Source organism: Nothobranchius furzeri, chromosome 1 (genome assembly GCF_043380555.1).
Source record: "Nothobranchius furzeri strain GRZ-AD chromosome 1, NfurGRZ-RIMD1, whole genome shotgun sequence".
Lineage (NCBI taxonomy): Eukaryota > Metazoa > Chordata > Actinopteri > Cyprinodontiformes > Nothobranchiidae > Nothobranchius > Nothobranchius furzeri.
The window spans coordinates 88857173-88878792 of NC_091741.1; the positions used below are offsets into that span (position 1 = coordinate 88857173).

Consider the following 21620-nt stretch of genomic DNA (forward strand, 5'->3'; position numbering starts at 1 on the left):
ACTTTTTGAGTGTTCCACAATTCTCTGTGTCTTAATATTAGTCAACTAATGCCTGTTATAAATACAGACCATTCATACGGCACACTTTCAGTCCATCAGATGAATGAGAAAGCTTGTGTATGATGTGCAAAAGCTCTAGATACTCAGTTCTATAAAATAATCTCAACAAACTCAGTCTTTAACATAAATCACATAATTTATTTAAATGTTATATTATTTATTCAGACATAAAACACAATGTATGCAAACCAACCAAATGAAAATTGTTCATCACTTAAACATGAAAATTTACTCTTTAAATAAATTATAAAGCACAACATAATGATTTTCATCACATCCCGTCTTTATAAGACCACTCTCCATATCCGCCTGGATAAGTGCGTGCGCTGAAACAGAAAACCAAAACACAGAAGTTCTTATAATAACTGAAATCCTAAATGTTGTGAATTTGATTAGAAAATTTTAAAAAAGTCAACAATAACTCCTTTACTTTGTGTATCCGAGGGAACGGGCTTTGGTGGTGGCTCTTGCTGCTCTGCCTCCTGACTGGCATGTAAACACCAGCTCTGGGGCATTCAGTTCTGGTTTGTTTACGCCATAACTGGCCTTGAAATCTTGTGGCATCATTGAGAGGGCAGAATCAATCATTTCAACTGGTGGAATAAAAGGAAGAGACAAAAATTCATCACCATACGTATAATGCAAAACCTGAAAAACCAGCCTAGTAGAATGTGAAGCAGTGCACCAATGGGAGTATCTTTTTAGTTCTTCCTTCCACATGCAGCAATTTTGAATAATAATAAAAATGATCTCACTTGGAATATTAATGGACCCAGGAATACATCCTCTAGCCACCTCGCCTGTGGATCGTACATCAATCAGAACTAGATTTGGGCTCTTTCCCACAAGTTCCTTCAAGTCATTGTAGCTGACTGAGAATAAAAGAGAGAAAACATTTGAGTTTTTATTTGAAGTCAACTCCAACAAGCAGATCTGTAATCGACAGGTTTGAGCGATATATAGTACAGGCCAAAAGTTTGGACAAACCTTCTCATTCAATGTGTTGTCTCTATTTTCGTGAAGGCATCAAAACTATGAATGAACACATGTGGAGTTATGTGCTTAAACAAAAAAGGTGAGATAACTGAAAACGTGTTTTATATTCTATTTTCTTCTAAACAGCCACTCTTTGCTCAGATTACTGCTTTGCACAGTCTTGGTATTATCTTGATGAGCTTCAAGAGTCAGTTTTCAATTGTGCCTGAGATGGGTTGTGTGTAACGCAACACCAGGGTAACCTATAGAGTTCCTGCCTGCAGCTGCACATACAGACATGTTTCTTCCAAGGCAAACTAAAAAATCTGAGTTCATGTGCACTTGTAAAATGGAATACAGTCATAAATTATGGTGAGAATGAGAAATGCGTGAGAAAAAAAAACAGAAAAACAAAATACTAGTGAGAAAATAGTTCCTGCAAAGGTAGACTTCAACACGTGTAACTGTGGTGTTACAACACCATCATGGGCCGCAACACCGTGTTACAAACGTCACACACATTTGAAGATGTTTCCCCCAGGTAACCAGGTGCATTCATTTACAGGTGCTGGCCAGTAAATTAGAATATCATCAAAAGGTTGAAAATATTTCAGTAATTCCATTCAAAACGTGAAACTTGTACATTATATTCATGCAATGCACACAGACCAATGTATTTCCGATGTTTATTACGTTTAATTTTGATATTTATAGGTGACAACCAATGAAAACATCAAATCTGGTATCTCAGAAAATTAGAATATTCTAAAGGCCAATGAAAAAATGTTTGTTTCTCTAATGTTGGCCAACTGAAAAGAATGAACATGAAAAGAATGTGCATGTATAGCACTCAATACTTAGTCGGGGCTCCTTTTGCCTCAATAACTGCAGTAATGCGGCGTGGCATGGACTCGATCAGTCTGTGGCACTGCTCAGGTGTTATGAGAGCCCAGGTTGCTCTGATAGTCGTCTTCAGCTCCTCTGCATTGTTGGGTCTAGCGTATTGCATCCTCCGCTTCACAATACCCCATAGATTTTCTATGGGGTTAAGGTCAGGCGAGTTTGCTGGCCAATCAAGGACAGGGATACCATGGTCCTTGAACCAGGTGCTGGTGGTTTTGGCACTGTGTGCAGGTGCCAAGTCCTGTTGAAAGGTGAAGTCTGCATCCCCATAAAGTTGGTCAGCAGCAGGAAGCATGAAGTGCTCTAAAACTTCCTGGTAGACGGCTGCATTGACCCTGGACCTCAGGAAACAGAGTGGGCCAACACCGGCAGATGACATGGCACCCCACACCATCACTGACGGTGGAAACTTTACACTGGACCTCATGCAACGTGGATTCTGTGCTTCTCCGCTCTTCCTCCAGACTCTGGGTCCTTGATTTCCAAAGGAAATGCAGAACTTGCTTTCATCAGAAAACATAACTTTGGACCACTCAGCATCAGTCCAGTCCTTTTTGTCCTTGGCCCAGGCGCTTCTTGCGCTGTTTCATGTTCAAGAGTGGCTTGACACACGGAATGCGACACCTGAATCCCATGTCTTTCATGAGTCTCCTCGTGGTGGTTCTTGAAGCGCTGACTCCAGCTGCAGTCCACTCTTTGTGGATCTCCCCCACATTTTTGAATGGGTTTGTCGTCACAATTCTCTGCAGGGTGCGGTTATCCCTAGAGCTTGTACACTTTTTTCTACCACATTTTTTCCGTCCCTTCGCCTGTCTGTTAATGTGCTTGGACACAGAGCTCTGCGAACAGCCAGCTTCTTTAGCAATCACCTTTTGTGTCTTGCCCTCCTTGTGCAAGGTGTCAATGATTGTCTTTTGGACAGCTGTTAAGTCAGAAGTCTTCCCCATGATTGTGGTGCCTTCAAAACAAGACTGAGGGACCTTTTAAAGGCCTTTGCAGGTGTTTTGAGTAAATCAGCTGATTAGAGTGGCAGCAGGTGTCTTCTATATTCAGCCTTTTCAGAATATTCTAATTTTTTGAGATACCAAATTTGGAGTTTTCATTAGTTGTCACTTATGAATATCAAATTTAAATGTAATGAACATTGGAAATACATTGGTCTGTGTGCATTGCATGAATATAATGTACAAGTTTCACGTTTTGAATGGAATTACTGAAATATTTTCAACCTTTTGATGATATTCTAATTTACTGGCCAGCACCTGTACATGGCAGGTAGCTTCGTATTGACCTTATGTTGAGTCAGTCAGAAATGCTATTTCATTATATCTATATATACTCATGTCATTGACGTAACTTTGATTGAAAAAGTTGTAAAAATGTAACTTCTGGGCCCTACAGCTGTAAAAGGTTATCTTTAAAACAGAATAAAGTTACAATTAAATATTTTTACATGATACATTTTGTGTTATTGCAAAAATTGAGATTTTAGTAAAATAAATAAAATTCTACCAGATATTTTAATGATCGACAGGTAAATTGTATCGTTATAATAAGTAAATCAGGCTCACTTGTGCTCGTCATCGTGGTTCCTGAGCCTCAAGAGTGCACCTTCTTCCTGCTCAGTGATGACACGTGATCGGCTCCTGTACAGGGAGTGGGCGGGACATAGGGTGAGATGCTCGGGCAACTTCACAAGAGCTGCATTGTTTAAGACTTCCAAAATAAAACTCAAAATATGACTGACAAGGTTAAAAACGAAGGTTAGAATATCACAATAATCCAAAATAAAAATTTATTTATAAATTAAATGACTTAATTTACCGACTTAGAATAAGTAAATAAATAAAAAACAAATATGATTTAAAAAAAATTTCCTTGTGTGGAAGTTCAAAGTATAATAAAAGCATTAAAAAAGTTTGTTTTGTCTTTGTGGACTTCATGGATGAGGGAGTCCATGAAGATCCGGGGGCAGGGTATTGACACCATTAACCGGGATGAGGGGGCGTACACCCTTTCACACACCTGGGACTCCATCCTCCAGAACCGGCGAGAGGGGGTTCAGCTCATAGACATAGACATCAGTAAATATGTCTGTGGTTCAGCTGGCCTGGAGGTGTGGTTCAACAGCGCTTCCAGACCAGATAAATGACTCAATGGCGGAAGTCAGATGATGCTCTCAGGAAGACTGAAGGCTTCAGTCAAAACTGTCAGCAGGTATGAGACAGACGTCTTTAAACCCGCAAACGTTTGCCCCACAAAAAAAGAAAATTAAGTAATTGTTATAAAAGCAAACCACCACTGACATTTTTAATCAAAATAATTTTATTAAAACATTTTCATCCAGTGGCTTGTACGCCAAAACCTAATATGTACAATTAAATTTAAATGCAACAGAGAATAGTCAATATTAAGTCTACAGACGTTAATTTGCCAGCAAATGAACCTGTAATGACACCCCATTGTTAAAACACTTGTTAGTTCATTTTGTTAGTCGTGTCCGGATCATGAGTGCCTGCTCCTTTAAACAGGAGTTTAAACAACTTGCCCACAATAAGAATGGTGCTCTGTCCCACAGATCCACTATCTCGTTCTGATTCGTTCATGCATCACTGCTTTTTCATCACCCTCCTCCCTATTTGCTGTAAGAGAGGTTTCCCAGTTCCTCATGACTGTGCCACATTGTCTTTTGACACTTGCAGATGGTCACCACGGCTGCAACGAGAAGCAGAACTAAGGCAACTCCACCAACTATGATCCAGGTCAACAATTTATGGTCAGAAGATTCAGAGTGTGTGTAGCGCATACAGGAGAACTCTGACGGACTACTTTGTCCTGCACTGTTCACCGCCTGCACACACACTTTTGTCCCAACTTCCAAAGGTCCCACCAAGCCCAGACGCGAAGAATCTCCAAACTCCAGGAGATCACCCTCTCTTCCTTCCACAGACACCCTGTAGGCAGACACTACAGAGGACGGAGCGCACCACCGCACCTCTATATCCCCCGTGTTGTCCCCTTCAGTGACTGGCATCAATGCTTGGATGCGTGGAGCGTGAGGAGGCTGGTCAACTCCACTCCTCCCAGGACAGAGGCACCCAGTTTGAGCTTTCAGGACGTTGCAGGGCTCCTGGTTCTCCTTGCAGGGGTCATGGTTACACAGCTCAGAGCGCAGAAGGGGAGTCTTCATGGAAGAAGACAAGACTCTAGAGAAGATCTCCCCCTCATAATCTTCATAGTCATCATCTGAGCCCATGGGGGCTAGGTGTATGATCCGTCTGCGAGTGGGCGGCGGGGAGATAGTGGCAGCATGGGTGGAGAGGTGGGTGTTAAGGAGAGGCAAGACGAAAAGAAGAAGTGCAGTCAAGTTCCTGAGGAGGGGGTCCATTTCTGTGGAAGAATCAGAACATCATCACTTACACGGCCACAAAGAAAAGTAAAAGCAATCATATTATAGGTGGAAGATATCTGTAAAAACGCAAAACTTTACATTTCTTGTTCTTTTTTTTTTACAGTAAAAACAAGACAGCTGTCCATTTCTTCTTCCTTTTTCTTCTTACTCTGTTTTCAACACCGGATGTTCAATTTTATGTAGTTTTTTTTTTTTACTTTCAAGCCACGTTTTCCAGCTGAAAAAAATCCTTCAAATACTCTTAAATCTTTGCAATAGTCGAGTTTCCATCTTGTAAACAGCCTAAGATAAATAAATCTGAGTGCTGAGAGCTTTTTGGAGGTGACCTCGATCAGCACTTCCATTTTCTCCTGGCAGCCAATCAAAACAAGTTCTGCTGAAAACAAGAACCAAACTGAAATTAAGGTTTGGTTTTGAAACTCAGTCTCTTAGGACAAAACAGTTTCTTAAGTTGTTTACAGCATGCGGATAGAGTTTTAAGAAGACAGCCTTTAGCAGAAGTTTATTACTCATTATGTTGTAGCGTAATGGTTGTTAGCTCTTTTATGAAAGAGGAACCATTCTACATAATAATCTGGACGCTACAATGTTGATGACAACGAATGAAAAGTTGTGAAAACATGAATCCGTACCTGTTTGTCGCTGATGGATGAGTCTGTTTTCTCTCTGGTGATCGTTCCAGCTCCAGCAGCTCTTTCCATGTGCTCACAAACATCTCCAGTTCTCACTGTTATAGTAGCTGCCTCTCTCTCACTCCTCCCCCTCTTTTCTCCCCTTTGTGCTTCCCCCTCCTCTCTGCGGTCTCTTTCCCACTCAGACTCCGAAAGCATTTTTTGGGTCTGGAACTTGTGAGTAGATGTGTGTTTTAATTACAGCAGTGGTGGGGGGAGAGTTACCACGAGGGTGCGTGTTGTTCAGAATTTGAATTAGCTGAGCTGCAGAGGGAGGCATGCTTGTGCTTGTTGCAGAATGAGTCTGTGTTTGATTATTTGTGTAGAAAGCTAAAGCGCCTGGCTTCACCGCAGGTGTTTCTGTGGAAGAAAAGCTGGACTTGGGGGTCACTTGGGTGTGTTTATGAGAGCCCCAGAGGACGGGGGGTGAGGAATGCACACACGTGTTTGTTACAGACTCCCTCCACCTCCGCTTGGACCCCATTGTGGCAGAGGCATGAAACGGGGAGAGCTTTCTCTCCTCTATTCCTTTTATGGGTAAAGCTGGATAAGTAGGCATGTTGTTTTAATCTTTTCAAATGTGGCATCAACACCAGGGGAAGTACCAGGGAAGGGGCATCTTTACAGATCTACTCACTCAGTCAGCACCACAAAAAGTTGGGGATTTCTTTTTCTTCTGCAGGTTTTATACAGTATTTTAATATTTTTAAATGTGGTAAATCCAATTTAATCCATAAGTTTTTCCTGCACATTTGTATTTTTCACTGTACAGCCTTTTAATATTTATACTTGTATTTTAGTTCTTATTTTTTTGCTCCTGGTATGAATCTGATTTGCTGCTATGACACCAAAACAAAGGGATGTTCTATTCTATTCTATTCTATTCTATTTAAAAGACAAAGGCTTTATAGATTTTTCATTTCTGAGAAAACAGCAGCAATAATGATAAAAATAGAAATAATAATAATATAGAGAGCCTTAGAGAATGGCTTCTATAAATCAATTATTTATAATCAAACCTTTTTATTTCAGAACAGATTATCTTATTAGACGAGGTTCTGCATGTTTCCACAGCAACTTATGACAAAGTAGACCTGAAAGGAAGTAAAACATGCTGCTCTCAAGTGAAGCTACATATAGACTTTATCACAGGCTGTAAGGTTTACTAATCTTAAGGTAGAAATAAAACATTGCAACCATCGCTCTAGTGTAAACTGGGTAGTTTCATTAGCATTTTTGATCTTTGCTAATGAAAAAAGTTCCACCTGTTCACTGAAGTCACGGGTGGCTGCAGCTCCTTTGAACGTGTTTCATTGTAAGACTGGATTCTGGTAAAGGAGTGATCTCATTGGCATCCAGCTTGGATTAGTGCACTGAGAAAGTGGCGCCCAGGCTGCTACGGTTCCGGTTGTTGTGCAACGCATCATAATGATCTTTTCTTTAGGCTAGATTTTACATGCCTTCTTCTCCGTGGGAGGATGTTTTAAAGCCTGGCTGACACACACACACACACACACATCTGTATGAAGCACAGGCGTGCACACACACACACACACACACACACACACACACACACACACACACACACACACACACACACACACACACACACACACACACACACACACACACACACACACACCGTATCTAGGAAATGTAAAACAAAGCAATGTTTGTGATTCACAGATTACCACATATTGTCTTGCTGTTTAATTTCAAAGTGGGATTTAATTTATTTTGTTTATAATCTAGTAACGGCATATTTCAATTTGAACACGTCAGCATAATCAGTCTAAGGAAGCTTAGATTGGGCGAGGAGCTCAAACATCCGAGGGGGGACTCAGAAAAGCTGAGGTGGTTCGGGTGTCATGGACATGTTCTGGTGGTACACGGGTCAACCCAGGACACACTGGGCTTGAAACGGGAACACATGGTAGCCTGGCCTACCAGACCCGCTCTCTGTCTATTCCACACAGAGGACTTTGCTTCCCATAAGGAAGCATTGGCATGGCTGGCGGACTAAACACATGGGGTCTCACTGGAGGGGCCTGGAGAGAGTGTGTGATGACCGTTGTATGACAGTCCAATCAAGTCTGATGTTTTTATCATTTAATGAAATAAAACCAGTGGAAGCAGCTTATATCCCTCCCGTGTTGTCATATGTGCAGCTTAAAAAAAAATTTATATTTGACATATAAATTAGTTTTTGTGAACATTTATGAAGCAATCACATGAATGATAAACAAACAAATAAATGAATAATAACAAAGTGCTAGTTCAGCATCTCCATCATTTATTTGTTCAGGTTTTCTCAATGGGCAAGAAATAATATTTAATAATAAAAAATAATCACATCAATGAAAGACTTATAGAGTTGATTTCTTAAACCAAACAATTTGTTTTCCTTTGAAAAAATGTTCATACATGCTTTAAAATTTCTGCTTTTCCCTTGTGGATCAAGTCAAACATCACAGCTTTAGAGGCACAGATGCATGGATGTTCTCACGTTTGACCTGTGAGAAAAGCCTCCAACATCACTCAGAGTTTATATTTTAAATGTGTTTTACTCTTTCCTTTTTATAGCCGATGATGTCGTTGTTGTTTTATTATGCAGATGAAACTACTGTGGCTATGCTGTTTTTCCTCATCTTTTAGGTAGGAACCACCCATCCCAGATGCTTTAGACTACACATATTTCATTCCCAAAACCCTAAAGATGACTTGTAACTTAGCTCAAGCCTGTAATTCCTTTTTCATCAGTTAGAAAAAAGATGTTAATGTCTAAACACATTATCAGTTTATCACCAAACACCTGGTGGTAGAAACAATTTTTTCTCTGTGTCAGCAGCTTGTTTAGTCCTGATTGGCTAAGATAAGCCTGTTTACGTGTTGAAACACAACTTTGTTGATTTCAGCATTAAATTCAAACCATCACTCAGGTCAGATGCAACAAGCCTCAATAGAAAAGTTATGAATCACCATACAGACTCTTGCTTTGGCTACAGGAGACAACATCTGCTCTACATCGTCTCCCACTTTCAGAAAATTCAATGAGCTTTTGTGTGAATTGCTCCCATTATCAGTTAATTCCCAGAGATACTGTTCCTTAATCCTTTGTTCACGATCATGTAACCATTGTTATTAAATAAAAACCCCAAAACATTTTTAGAATAAAGAGGGGTCTGGTTCTATGTTACAAATTATGTCTGAATGGTTAAAATTCACCCTCTGATTTCAGTCTTTAATTTAAACACTGAGTTTAATTATAATGCACCAGGGCACATAAAGAGATTAATACAGACAAATATGTATTTTTCTAGGAGGTAACAAACTTAGTCTTGTACAATCAGGGGCGGTCCCAGACCGTTTAGTGCCATAGGCAAACTCAGTCGGGGGGGCCCCAAATTTTGGGTTTGGAAATATGGGACAGAGGGTGGAGTGTGTCGCTCCCCTCTCTCGGGTTTCCGTGAGAGTGGGGGAGGTGGGATTTTCCAGATAATTTCTGGGGTAAATTCTGCTGCGTGAAGGGGGTGGGAAAGGGGTGAAATAATGAAGTTTCTTAGCGAAAACGTGAGCCTAATAGTTATGCAGGTAGCGGAGGAGCTTGTGACAGAGAAAACACAACGGAACGTGACTTCACACCATGCCATGTGTAGTCTCCGGAAATGGTCTGTTTTTCAATCTACAGGTCACCTCTTCAGTATCGGGTCATTTGGAGACATAAGTCTTAACTGGTGCTTTAATCTGCCAGAAGATACTGTTGCCTCGGCAAGGTCTTTCCAAGCTCACTCTTATCTAAGACTGGTTTTTATTCACAGATCAAAACGGATGCACTTTCAAAATTAAATCATGTAATGAACAGGACGAGTAAATAATCATATGGTTGAATGAACAATAATGATTGAAGGATAATAACAATGTTTTGATTGATCTGTGTTAAATTACTGTGGATGAATATTATGATGTTATGATCAGTACTATCTCTGACAGCTCACACACTCAGACACGTAACAATGACAAGGTTAAGCTAATATCCTGACACATTGCTTTCTGTTCCACCAATCAGAACTCCTGTATCTGACGCGAGGTGTGTTTTCTGAGGTTTGTTGGTAACAACCCTTCTAATGTCAAATTCCGATTTGTTAGAAAATCAAAATATGATGATTACTAAAACAGGACTCACTTCACCATGATTCAGTTCTAATTCTAGTTCTTGTGAGTTCTTGAGAAAGTTCCGGACCGGCCATCCGGGGCAAACCTCTTTAACCCCGAGCATCTTTTGACAAGCTGTCAAAAACCTGTTGCAAGCTACAGCTGACCGCAAATGGTTCCTTCAGAACAAAGCTGAACCAACTTCAACTCCTTAAGAGTTATTCCTAAGACGCAAATAACAACTGTCGTGACCTGAAGACAACTCGAGACCGGGAAAGTCGGCACTGGTTTCTTCTCCAGACTTCGGTACCTTTGGGGTCTCCGGACCTCAACATTCCGCACTCAAAAAAGGCAACATAGGCATCTGCTAAATTGTCATGAGTAAAAAATGTTGCTACTATAAGATAAAATCATGTTTTGTAGTTGTACATTTTTTAATCATGATGACACCCCGGTGCAAAAAGCCTACTCCTCTGTCCCAAAGCCTTTGTTTTCTGAAGTAAAGGAGTACATTCAGGACCTCCTGGCAAAAGGGTGGACTGTTAAATCCAGGTCACCGTATGCAGCTCCCGCTGTCTGTGTCCGAAAAAAAGATGGTTCATTACGCCTTTGTATAGACTACCGCCTACGGAACCAGAAGACCATCCCTGATAAACACCCCCTCCCTAGGATCCAAGACCTAACCGACACCCTTGGGGGGCATTCGTGGTTCACTATTCTTGATCAGGGAAAGGCGTACCACCAGGGCTTCATGGCAGAAGGGTCACGTCACCTTACAGCCTTCGTCACTCCCTGGGGGCTTTATGAATGGGTGCGGATACCTTTTGGCCTCTCCAACGCACCGGCGGCTTTTCAAAGGAGCATGGAGGAGATGTTGGGGTCACTCAGAGACAACTGCTGCTTGTTACAATTAGAACAAGGCAGTCGAGCTCAGAGTGGGATTAAAGAGAGCTGGATGGGAATATCAGGCTTGGTTTGGTAAATTAGCGTAATGTTTTTTCAAGTATTATTACAGAATACAGATTATGGACAGCAGAAGTGATGCTTCTTTGGGTGAAAGGGTGGTGGAGTGGGTGATGTTTGGCACCCTCGGCAGCTGCCTAGGTTACCTGTAGGGCGGGAACACCGCTGTATAATCATTAAAAGTTTAATAGAAAGAGAGAAACTTTGAAACAGACAATTTGTTTAGTTTTTGACTTTCATAAAAAGGAAAACCAAAAAAAAAAAAAAAGATTTGAGGTTGTTTTGTTTGTGAACACATTACAGTCCCCTACTCTTAACTTTGTCTGGTATCATGATGAATTTTCCTTGTTACACCCATGACCCCAGGATGAACGACAGCTCACCTCCCAGGTGAAACCTGGCACCACAGGATGTAGACACAGGGCTGTCTGCAGATGCCACCGCCGATAAACACAGTTGTTTTGTCTTCCTTGGTTACTGATAGGATCTTCATGTAAAGCTGATTCATCTGCTGTATAATTAGCCATCTACCCGCAAACACATGTAGTTTGTTATTTATAATATTCTGACATGGCAAGGTGTTGGGGTTTTTAACAACATGTGGTTCTGGTGTCCCGGAGGAATTAAGGAACCTGTGAATGGTGAGTCATACTGGAGATAACGCTTCTGCCGGTGCCGATTCCTCCCTCCATTCTACAAGTCTGAGCACGAAGGCGGACATGTGTCAGACATCCTGCATGTTTTGGCATCACAAGTATTCTTTCAGGCTTTACTAAAAAAATAAGACCCATTTAAGGCGATGATTCACCTTAAATGCTTCAATAGATTCACTCAAGCTCCAGCTGAAATAATCAAACAGAAAAATGAGCAGGCCTCATTCCTCTTCTGCCCACACCTCTCTGAGGATTTCAACTATTTCTCCTTAAACTGGAAGCACTGCAACTGGCTGGATGTCTGTCACATTTGACCCCCACTTCATTCAAAAGGAATCCTGGGGTAGACTTGGACTCTGTGAGGTTTCATGAGCTGCTAATTTTAGCCCAAAGACACCGTGGAGCCAGAGTGCACTGTAAAGTGGAACTAAACCTCCAGAGGCTAATTAGAAACAGGCGTGTTGACGACGCAGCAGCTGTACATCATTACAACCCACATTCTTTCATAAACATCCAGCACTTGGATTTTTGGACATTTTTTACTGTTTTTATAGTGAATGAAGGTTTTGTCTTGGTTTTTGTTTCTGTCAGGTTTTCTGTTTCTATCAGAGACAACACTCAGAAACATGGAGGAGTGTCTGTCTCACAATAACTACACGATAACAGCCCCAAATAACTCCCAGCTAATAACATTTCATAACTTTTAATGTTTCAGTCAAGCACTGTAACATGTTACCAATGCAAAATTTTAAGTGGATGTCTTGATTTTCCACTGGACTGCAATTAACATTTACAATAAATACTCAACGCTTCTGAAAACTGTCATCATTCTTCAGGAGGTCTTTTTTTTTAGTTCATATAGAAATAATATTTTTGACTGTAAGCTGTATTTACCGTATTAACATTTAAAAAAGAACAAAATTTTTTGAAGAGAATATTTAGATATTAAAACGATGAAGGTGAAAGCAAAAATATATTTCGGCCCTTTTTTAATTGTTATTTAGATTCCTTGTGTTCATTTTGTATCATCTCTAAAATCTCTTTCAAAAACAAGATTTAAAGTGTGGGACAAAAATAGATGATCCTGTAAAACTGAGTAAATGACAAATTAGGATGATCAGACTTGACTTTTAACCTTTTTGTCCTTTCTTTTGGCTTTAGCTTCCCCTAGTGGTTAATAAACACATTGTTGTTTTGACAACGTGAATTTGGATGTCCTGCACTGCAGTTTGGGGTAACAACCAGTCTACTGTTATTTACAGGTTATCTAAATAAAATCTAATGGGCTTTATAAACCCACAGATTAATGTTAGCTATTACATATCTCGTGCAAAGCATTTTTTAAATATACAAGGAAGTGAATAGGCACATCAAATCTAAATGTTTTCACACAAATTAAATGTTTAAGCATGGGCGGCTCCAGGAAATTTTACCAGCAGTTGCTGTACAGTTGCTCGGTCAGTGTTTGGTGGTGGTGGGGGGTGGGGGGGGGTGGTGGGGGGGGGGGGGGGGGGGCAACTTCCTATATATGGCCCAACATGAAATTCCAGTGCAACAAAATGAAGTGATGAAAACGGTGAACATTTTTGTCCTGCCTGTCAATATCACTGTTACATATGTATGACAACGCCACACAAACCACGTTGGGACCCATTTTTCCCGGTATTCTATCAAAACACCTAGCTTATAGCTAAAATTAATATCAGATTCTGCCAACAAAACGTCTCTAAAACTGCCCTGGGTGTGTGACTTGAGTTTTGAATGTGATCTGAATCGTATCAAATGTATAAATGTGACATGTGTATAACGTGTTGCTTTATACAGGTAAAAACGTGTAGTGGAGATAAATCTACCTACATTTTGTTTTCTTGTTTTTATTTAACTATTTTCCTGTTCTGTCTGTCTCTCCTCTTCCATCTCCTCTAAATTCTCCAGAAAAACTGTTGCCTGGATTCTTACTTTTTCACCTAATCAGTTACTTTTGAGCAGATCAACGGGATCTCCTGACCGCAAAGCGGAGTGCGCGTTTCGATGCTGCGTCAGTGAGGTGAAATCACCGCAGCACAGGTGATGAGCTCCGCAGTAGCAGAGCGCTTCAGGCACAAATAAGACAGAAAATAGAGAACATGTGCAGACATGAACGATCGTGTGTTAATTATAGTTTTTTGGTTGCGCCACTTTGAGAATGGACCGTGCGCTGGACGCAGCTGCCTGGAGCACACCAACGATCATCGCTCTGCTGCTCTCTGTGCTGTCCGCTCAAAGAATTCCTGGTACGCTGAGAGTCCATAAATGATGTAATATAGGTAGAAACGTTTTTTCCGGCTCCCCTGGATGTGTAGGATATCCAGCTCCCCCATAATTCGATCCCTGCTCCTGGATGAAACACCGGACATTTTCATCAATACAAGAACCCCCCTGGACGACCCGCACGGAGAGTGAAAAGTGGACATGTCCGGGGAAAAGAAGACGTACGGTCACCCTAGATATAAAGCCGGAGATTACAGATACAGTATTTTGCTTGTGCCCTTGCTGCCCTGGGCCCTTTAGAGTTCGTGGGCCCTGGGCAATTGCTCAGTTGCCCATATGGTTAATCCGGCCTTGTCTGCAGTCCCAGGCATATTGTGAGTACATGGTAAAATTAAACAGTTACAACAGCAAAACAACTCAGATGCTACATAGTCTGAGGCAGCTAAATAAACTGTTTCTTTGCAAATGGCTAATGTAATCTCAGGGTGATGATTGAAAAAAAAAACAGAAGACCTGTGATTTTTTAGGTTCTTATTGATTTATCACACATCATAATGCGTGCATCTATTAAGCACATAACCTGATAAAAATAACTCAACAGCTCCAAAAACATCCTTATTCTGAGCAGCTCTCTTTTCAGACTTAAGCAGAGATGTGCAAGAGTGAAAAGACGAAGTTTCAGAAAGAATTAACTGTAAGCATCAAAAACTGACACATGCAAAAAGTAACAAAATTCCACCTGATTCTAATATGGCTGCTGAAAAGATCTGAGTGACTTTGAAGGAAGGATCATTGCAGGGGGCAAATTGAGCAAAAGCTTTGTTGGTGTTAAAACAGGAAAAGGGATGTTTATAATGTGGTTGACTTTGTGCGCTTTATGACTGTTTGTGCAAAACATGAGAAGGAGAAGAAGAAGAAGAAGAAGAAGAAGAAGGCTTTTTATACAGCACTTGTCCTGATAGAACTCACAAGGTGCTCCACAAGAACAATACAAAATCTAGTTTAAAAGGTAATAATAAAAAGTGGGAGGAAAACATAATTAAGATTAAAAAGTCAGAATAAAAATGACAAAGATACTCATAGGATCCTAAAAAACACAGAATTGACAGAAACTGCATGAAAAGAAGTGAGGAGTAGACGATGAACAGAAGGTCACACCAAAGCCAGCCTTAACAGGTGAGTTTTCAGCTGCTTTTTGAAGGAGACCACTGAGTTCACTGATCTCAGGCTCAGGGGAGAGAGTTCCAGAGTCTGGGGGCCACAGCAGCAGATGATATGTTACCTTTGGTCTTTAGCCTGGTGCGTTGCACAACTAGTTAGATCACTGGACCTCAGTGACGTGAGAATCCAGGGTGAGAGCTGGGTCAAATAAAAAATTCATATAAATTATAAACCAAACATGAAGGTAGAGGATGCGCTCATTTACCTGCAGCACCGGGCTTTGACTCACCTCGAGATGCAAAAGAGCACTGTGAGAATCAATTTCTTCAACTTCTCAAGTTCCTAATAACACCATCCAACTGCCCCTACTGCAGCAGAAGATGAGGGTGCAGGAGTGGACAAACATCTGATGGCATGGACCCTCAACTACCTCACCAACAGACCACACACAGTACATGAGGTTGAAAAACTGTACGTGTGAGGTGATTGTGTGCAGTACTGGAACTCTACAGGATATGGCGCTCTCTCTCTCTTTCTCTTCACCTTCTACACCTAAGACTTCACCTACAACACCAACAGCTGTCACCTTCAGAAGTTCTCTGATGTCTCGGCCATTGTCGGCTGTGTGTCTGAGGGGAATGACCCGGAGTACAGGTCAGTCATCAGGGGCTTAGTGGACTGGTGTGAGCGGAACCACATTCGCTTGAACACCAGTAAGACAAAGGAAAGGATGATTGACTTCCAGAGAAACACTCCTCCTCACTCACCAGTAAACATCCACAGAGCAGACATTGAGGTGGTGGAAACCTACCTGGGTGTTCACCTCAACAGCAAACTGAACTGGTCCAACAACACAGATGCTCTGTATAAGAAGGGTCAAAGCCTCCTCCACCTCCTAAGGAGGCTGAAGTCCTTTGGAGTTAATTCCCAGCAGCTAAAATCTTTTATCTCTCTGTTATTGGCTCTGTTATCCACTCTGCTGTGGTCTGTTGAGGTGCAGGTAGCTCTGACCGAGACAGGAAGAGACTGAACAAGCTAGTTCACAAAGCTAGCTCGGTTCTGAGCTGCCCACTGGATTCATTTGAGGAGATGTGTGAAAGGAGGATGATGGTGAAGATGATCTCTAAACCCCCCCACCCACTGCATTCCACTGTGGAGACCATGGACAGCTCCTTCAAAGGCAGACTGAGACATCCAGATGTAAAACAGAACGCTACCGTAGATCTTTCATTCCCTCTGCAGTAAGAGTGTATAACTTCTCAGTTTAACTGGTACTGGCATTATCCTGTTACACAGTAACATCAATTCAATACACAGTATGTGTTCAATACTTGTGCAGTATCTGATTTACATAGTATGTCTATGTCCCTTACAGTATGCTGCATTGTTCTGGAACTCAAGTTTTTCATTTATATTTGTGGTTTTTAGCGGTCGACGGTTACAATACTGGCTTATCGTCTATGTGTATATACATGTACCTTTGTTATAATTTTTCTTCAAACGATTCTCTAAAATGTTGTGTGTGCTGTAACAAGTGCATTTCCCTACTGTGTGGTCAATAAAGTCTATTCCAGCTTGTTTTCAGCATGTGCTGTTCATCTGACTGCTGTTCAAAAGGATTTCAGATTTAGCTTCCAAAATGGAAGATGACAAAACAGAAAACTCCCATCAAATATTTACAGCAGCGCGTACTGGCTACACACTCACAGTGCTGTTTAACGTTTGAAAACACAGCATAATATTCTGGTATTATTAAAAAGCATAATAATACATACTAATATATACTGATATATTATTTTATTATAAATAATAATATTAACAACAATATAATGAAAATAAAGTTAATTTTACTTGTAACTATTGATAAAATAGAAAAAATAAAATATTGAAATCAATTCACGAAATTAATTATTAATATAAAAATATTTATGAACACAAACAAAAAAGATACAGATAAAGAAAATAATAAATAAATGCATTTACTTTTTATGTATTTATTTATTCTTTATTTAAACTGTAAGGTCCCATTGAGATTAAAAACCTAATTTTCTAGGGAGTCTAGACCAAGAGGCTGCCAAAGTTACAGTTACAAATTTTCCAGCTTTAAAAATAATAAATAATTGAAGAAGTGGATACAAATAAATAATTTGAAAGCGTTTGATGTCATCGTAATTGTAATACTGTTTGCTTTCTAAACACAAGGAAATGAGAGTTACAGACACATTCATTACACACTTTGACAAATCACAGGCATAACATTATTTTCTGAATATAAAATTCTCTCCTACACACTTTTGGCCTTGAAAAGGGCTAAAACCTACCAACAAAGCTAAAAACAAAACATGGTATGCTGTTTCATGCTAATATTAGCTACAGGATGTTCTTCCTCCTTGTTAGCTAGGTCGGTGTTGTGCCGAAAAAAGCTTCCCAGCCGTGATAGGTCTCTAGCGCAGTCGGGCCTTTCCGGAAAAAAGACGCGAGGGACGAACTCGTGTCACGGTTGGATCAAAATGAAGTCACGCCATTGGTCACAACCGTTTGTCTGCCGGGAAGAGGAGGTGGTGGAAGAGCAGCTTAATGCCTGCCGAGGCGGTGTTGACAGCTGAAAGCCGACACAGCCCACGACTGGACTCGCACAGGCTCACTTATTTTGTTCTGGCAGCGCGTGAACGTGAAAACGTCAGTAGAAAGAGGAGGAGGAGCCCCAAATCGTTTCTTAACACCGCCCGCGAGATGTCACGGACCGGGTGCGGACCGCACATCGACTGCATGACAGCACGTCGGGGTGTCGAGGCGGAGCGGACCCACCGAGCGGGGGAGGCAATTCCAGAAAATAAGCGGGTTAAGCCTCAGTTAAGGTAGTTTCTGAGAACCTCTAATAAAAAAAGGAAGATTTGGCTGGTGAATTCCTGGAAATATAGACCCGGACCACAATGACAAATGCAACATTTGCATGTTGGGGTTTATTATTCGAAGTTGACGCTCAGACTTTGGCTTCCACCAGCGTGTAGGAGGCTCGTGTGCCATTAGGAGACCGCACACATCTGACAGATAACCAATCAAATCTGTTATTCAAATCGCTGCTCTGCTCTCAGTGACCTATATCACATGCATGCGCGTCAAAACCAAAACCCAGCAGCAACCGCTCCTCCAGACCAGACAGCATGGGGACCAACGGGTTAGACAGTAAGGCGCAGCCGTCCAGCGAAGTGTCCCGGACGGAGCAGCCGGCTGCAAACCCCCAGATGGAGCCCAGAGATGCCTCCATCGAATTGGAGAGCAGCAAGGATGGTCTGCCTGCGGGAGGCAAGGGTGAGCACAGCGCTCTGCGGCTCTCCCCGGCTCCGGATGCAGAAGCTGGGATGCATGGCCACGGACCTGGCTTCGTCCCACCCGAAGGAGGCTGGGGCTGGCTTGTGGTTTTTGCTGCAACCTGGTGCAATGGGTCCATCTTCGGCATCCAGAACTCTTTTGGTATTTTGCACGTGATGCTGGAGAAGGAGCATGCAGACCAAGGCCAGTTTAAAGTTGGTGAGTATCAACAGGTGGACTTGGGTAACAAACTAAAGTCCGGAAGTGGAAGATTGTATTTTCAGGTAAAAGAAAGAATGTGTTACAGGCTGATGTCACATGCATCAGTCTAAAAGAATAGAATGTGTGTCACCTCAGAGTTCAGCTGGGACATCAAAAACGGAACGTGATGTTTGGCTTTGGTGCTTCATGAAGATGTTAATGAGATTTCAAATCTATAGTTTTGCTTTTCATTTCATGTTTAAATGAAGAGCAAGGTGTAACAGGTAAATAACATGTCTGCTTTTGTGACAATAACTATTAATATTTTATTTCTGGTAAGAAAGGACAAAACACAATAAACTAACAAAATAGAGACTTTATTCACACTAATAAGCAAGAAAAAGTAAATATCAGACATTATAAGGGACAATTTTGGCCTTTTTACTACCAATGAAAGTAAAGGTAAGACTAAAACATTTGATTCTATGAATTTATGGGATGATCTGATGCTTTTATTGGAGGAAGTCTTATCAAAATTGAATCAAGCTTTTAAAAATGATCACTTCTCCTAAATTATTTACTCACTATTTGTAAGTGAACTACTACCGAGTGAATTGGTAACTATAGGAACTTCATTTTGGGATTGGCTTCCTTCCTTCATTCTTTGTTCTCCTTCCAAAACAGTAACATGAGTGGGTATTTTTCTTAAGTCCTTTTCATGTTCCACAATCACCAGCAAAGGTCAGCATGTGGGAGGAGATTAAACTTCTCCCTGGAACAAATTAACCCTTATTTATTATTGTAGATTTTAGAAACAAGATGAAAAAAAACAAATTATTTGTATGTTAGATACAAATGTGCTGCACCCTGAAATATACATATATTTGTTTTTAATGAGCACTTCTATTAAAGTTCAGGTTTTGTAACGTGTACATTCTGAGAATCAGGAGCCTGCAAGTAGATTATCCACAGAGGTCATCACTCAGAATAGTTACCTGGTGACCGAACTGGATGGACGTTGCTGTCAGGATTTGGTTATCTTTAACTTTTTTGTACTTTGTTTCATCTGCTGCAGTTCATGGATGTAATTCTTGGTTTTACGTTGTGTAAAAGGATAAAGTTAGTAGCCTGAGTCCTTGACCCTTTCCTCTCACCAACAAAGGAAAACACAAGAGAACAGCCAGTAGCTGTAGTGAGGAAGGTTTTCCTCCCAAATGATTTTAGTGCAAGATAAGAGACACGTGGAGAACTTTCAGAAACAGTTTCATTTGGTGAAAATTACTAAGTAGAGCAGCTGAAGAGAAAATCCAGGGTTTATCTAATTAAAGCTTGATCAGAGATTAACAATGGGCCCTGCTGAACTCATTTGTGGTGGATATTTATTAAGCCTTCAGGTGTAAACAAAAGAATGTGGAAGTACCACAGGATTTTCACAGGCAGAAATCATTAAAAGATATGTGAGATACGTGGGTTTGTGAGTTACAGATGGGGCCATTTCATTCTGATGTTGTAACACGCATCAAGGCAGTTCTACTGCAATAGAAAATAACACACACACACACACACACACACACACACACACACACACACACACACACACACACACACACACACACAAATTGTGTTGATTTTTTGATCGGTGGGGAAGCGATCCTTTCATGATGGAACATGGGCGCGCCGAACATGGGAGAGAAGTTCAAAACGCAGTTCACCGTGGCAGCTGCTGCCAGGTTAGCTAATCAGGGTGTTCGTGTGGAGCGGCAGGAGAAAGACAGCACATGAGTAAAGGGATTCATCTTTTATTAATGGCTGAAATAATTTAAAACCGAGCAGGAGGAAAAGATGATGAGCCAAAAGCAAGTACTGAGGCACATCGGTAGGAGGATTTGTTGCTTTGTTCAAAATTATGAAGACATGAAATTATGGGATAAAAGTGTTAAGTAAAAAAAAAGTTCATTTTGCTTAGGTCGGTTCAAAATGAGTATAATCATACAACTGTTGATTTTGTGTGACCCTGTCTGTTATTTGGCTTGGCTCCAACAAGAGTAAGCTAAACTCTTTAAAGACTTTAAACTCCTCATGACATGAAATTCATTGTTAAAAAAGTGTTTTTAATGTTATTTTAATTAGGGAAGTAAGAAATAGTTGATACGCAGAAATGTTTCATTCTTTTGGTTAGTTAGGATACTAAATTGACATTTAAAAGCAGAATATCAGTTTTTTTATTAAAGGTGTGGGACACCCGTTTAAACAAAACATTTGCAGTGGTCTCTAGTAGGAATGAATGCCATTCTGTGGGAGGAGCTCAGATGCACTTGTTTCAGGAACTAGCACAATGCTACATCAGAGGAGAGCTTAACACGGCATGATTTGGTGTCTGATATTTGGACATTTCTCCTTGGACTGAATAACAGCAATGCAACTCTACCACAGATTCTTTTTGCTCTGTGATATTAATGTTTTATCTCCACAAATAACACAAGCCTGGAGGTTTTCTGCTGTGTGGTGGAGTTGCTAATGCTAACAGTTAGCTTCTACTAGCTAGCTAACTAGCCATTCTCTGCTGTTTCCTAGATGCCAAAACAATAAACTTCCCTGTCGTGAGTCAAGATGGGAGAGTCCATGAATGTTAAGTGGCAGCGTGATGTAGAGTTTCAACATCCAATGCAGGAGATAGGTGTAGGAGACTATTTTCATGTTCACCCTGCATGAAAATCTAGGACTGACTGATCCCTAATCCTAACCTTAAATAATTTACATGTAAACATTTACTGTATTTATTTTGTGTGGTGCAGTTCAAGTTCTGACTGCTAGGTGGCAGCAGTTGTTACTGGCTTCATTCTGAAGGAACAATGAGATCTTGCGATAACACCTGACATGTCTTTGAAGCGTCTGACCTAGGGGTTG

The 21620-nt window shown here is 40.9% G+C and overlaps 3 protein-coding genes across 3 annotated transcripts in view; 1 reads left to right on the forward strand and 2 right to left on the reverse strand.

Annotated features, from left to right (window-relative positions):
* Window positions 1–214: 214 nt before the first annotated feature.
* LOC107377251 (thiosulfate:glutathione sulfurtransferase) lies at window positions 215–4140 on the reverse strand. The gene is made up of 4 exons (XM_015946761.3): window positions 3510–4140; window positions 816–932; window positions 491–653; window positions 215–386 (listed from the first exon to the last, which is right to left on the reverse strand). The coding sequence occupies exons 1-4, from the start codon at window positions 3520–3522 to the stop codon at window positions 332–334; spliced, it is 348 nt and encodes a 115-aa protein (XP_015802247.3). The 5' UTR covers window positions 3523–4140; the 3' UTR covers window positions 215–331.
* Window positions 4141–4245: 105 nt separating this feature from the next.
* Window positions 4246–6741, reverse strand: LOC107377242 (leucine-rich repeat neuronal protein 4). The gene is made up of 2 exons (XM_054739126.2): window positions 5983–6741; window positions 4246–5328 (listed from the first exon to the last, which is right to left on the reverse strand). Exon 2 carries the CDS (start codon window positions 5324–5326, stop codon window positions 4574–4576), a length of 753 nt encoding a protein of 250 aa, XP_054595101.1. The 5' UTR covers window positions 5327–5328; window positions 5983–6741; the 3' UTR covers window positions 4246–4573.
* A 10971-nt stretch (window positions 6742–17712) lies between these two features.
* The window catches only part of slc16a2 (solute carrier family 16 member 2), a 52451-nt gene continuing 48543 nt past the window's right edge, over window positions 17713–21620 (forward strand). Inside the window, exon 1 of the mRNA XM_015946727.3 lies at window positions 17713–18731. Coding sequence (XP_015802213.3) covers window positions 18365–18731 — 367 coding nt within the window. The 5' untranslated portion in view covers window positions 17713–18364. The remainder of the gene's footprint in view (window positions 18732–21620) is intronic.

Bases quoted from the DNA above. Each gene is read 5' to 3' on its own strand.
- LOC107377242 (XM_054739126.2), bottom strand. From the start codon at position 5,326: ATGGACCCCCTCCTCAGGAACTTGACTGCACTTCTTCTTTTCGTCTTG.
- LOC107377251 (XM_015946761.3), bottom strand. The intron at 654-815 runs GTGAGATCATTT...TTATTCCACCAG, and splicing joins TGGGTCCATTAATATTCCAA to TTGAAATGATTGATTCTGCC. The intron at 387-490 runs GTAAAGGAGTTA...TTTCTGTTTCAG, and splicing joins CGTTCCCTCGGATACACAAA to CGCACGCACTTATCCAGGCG.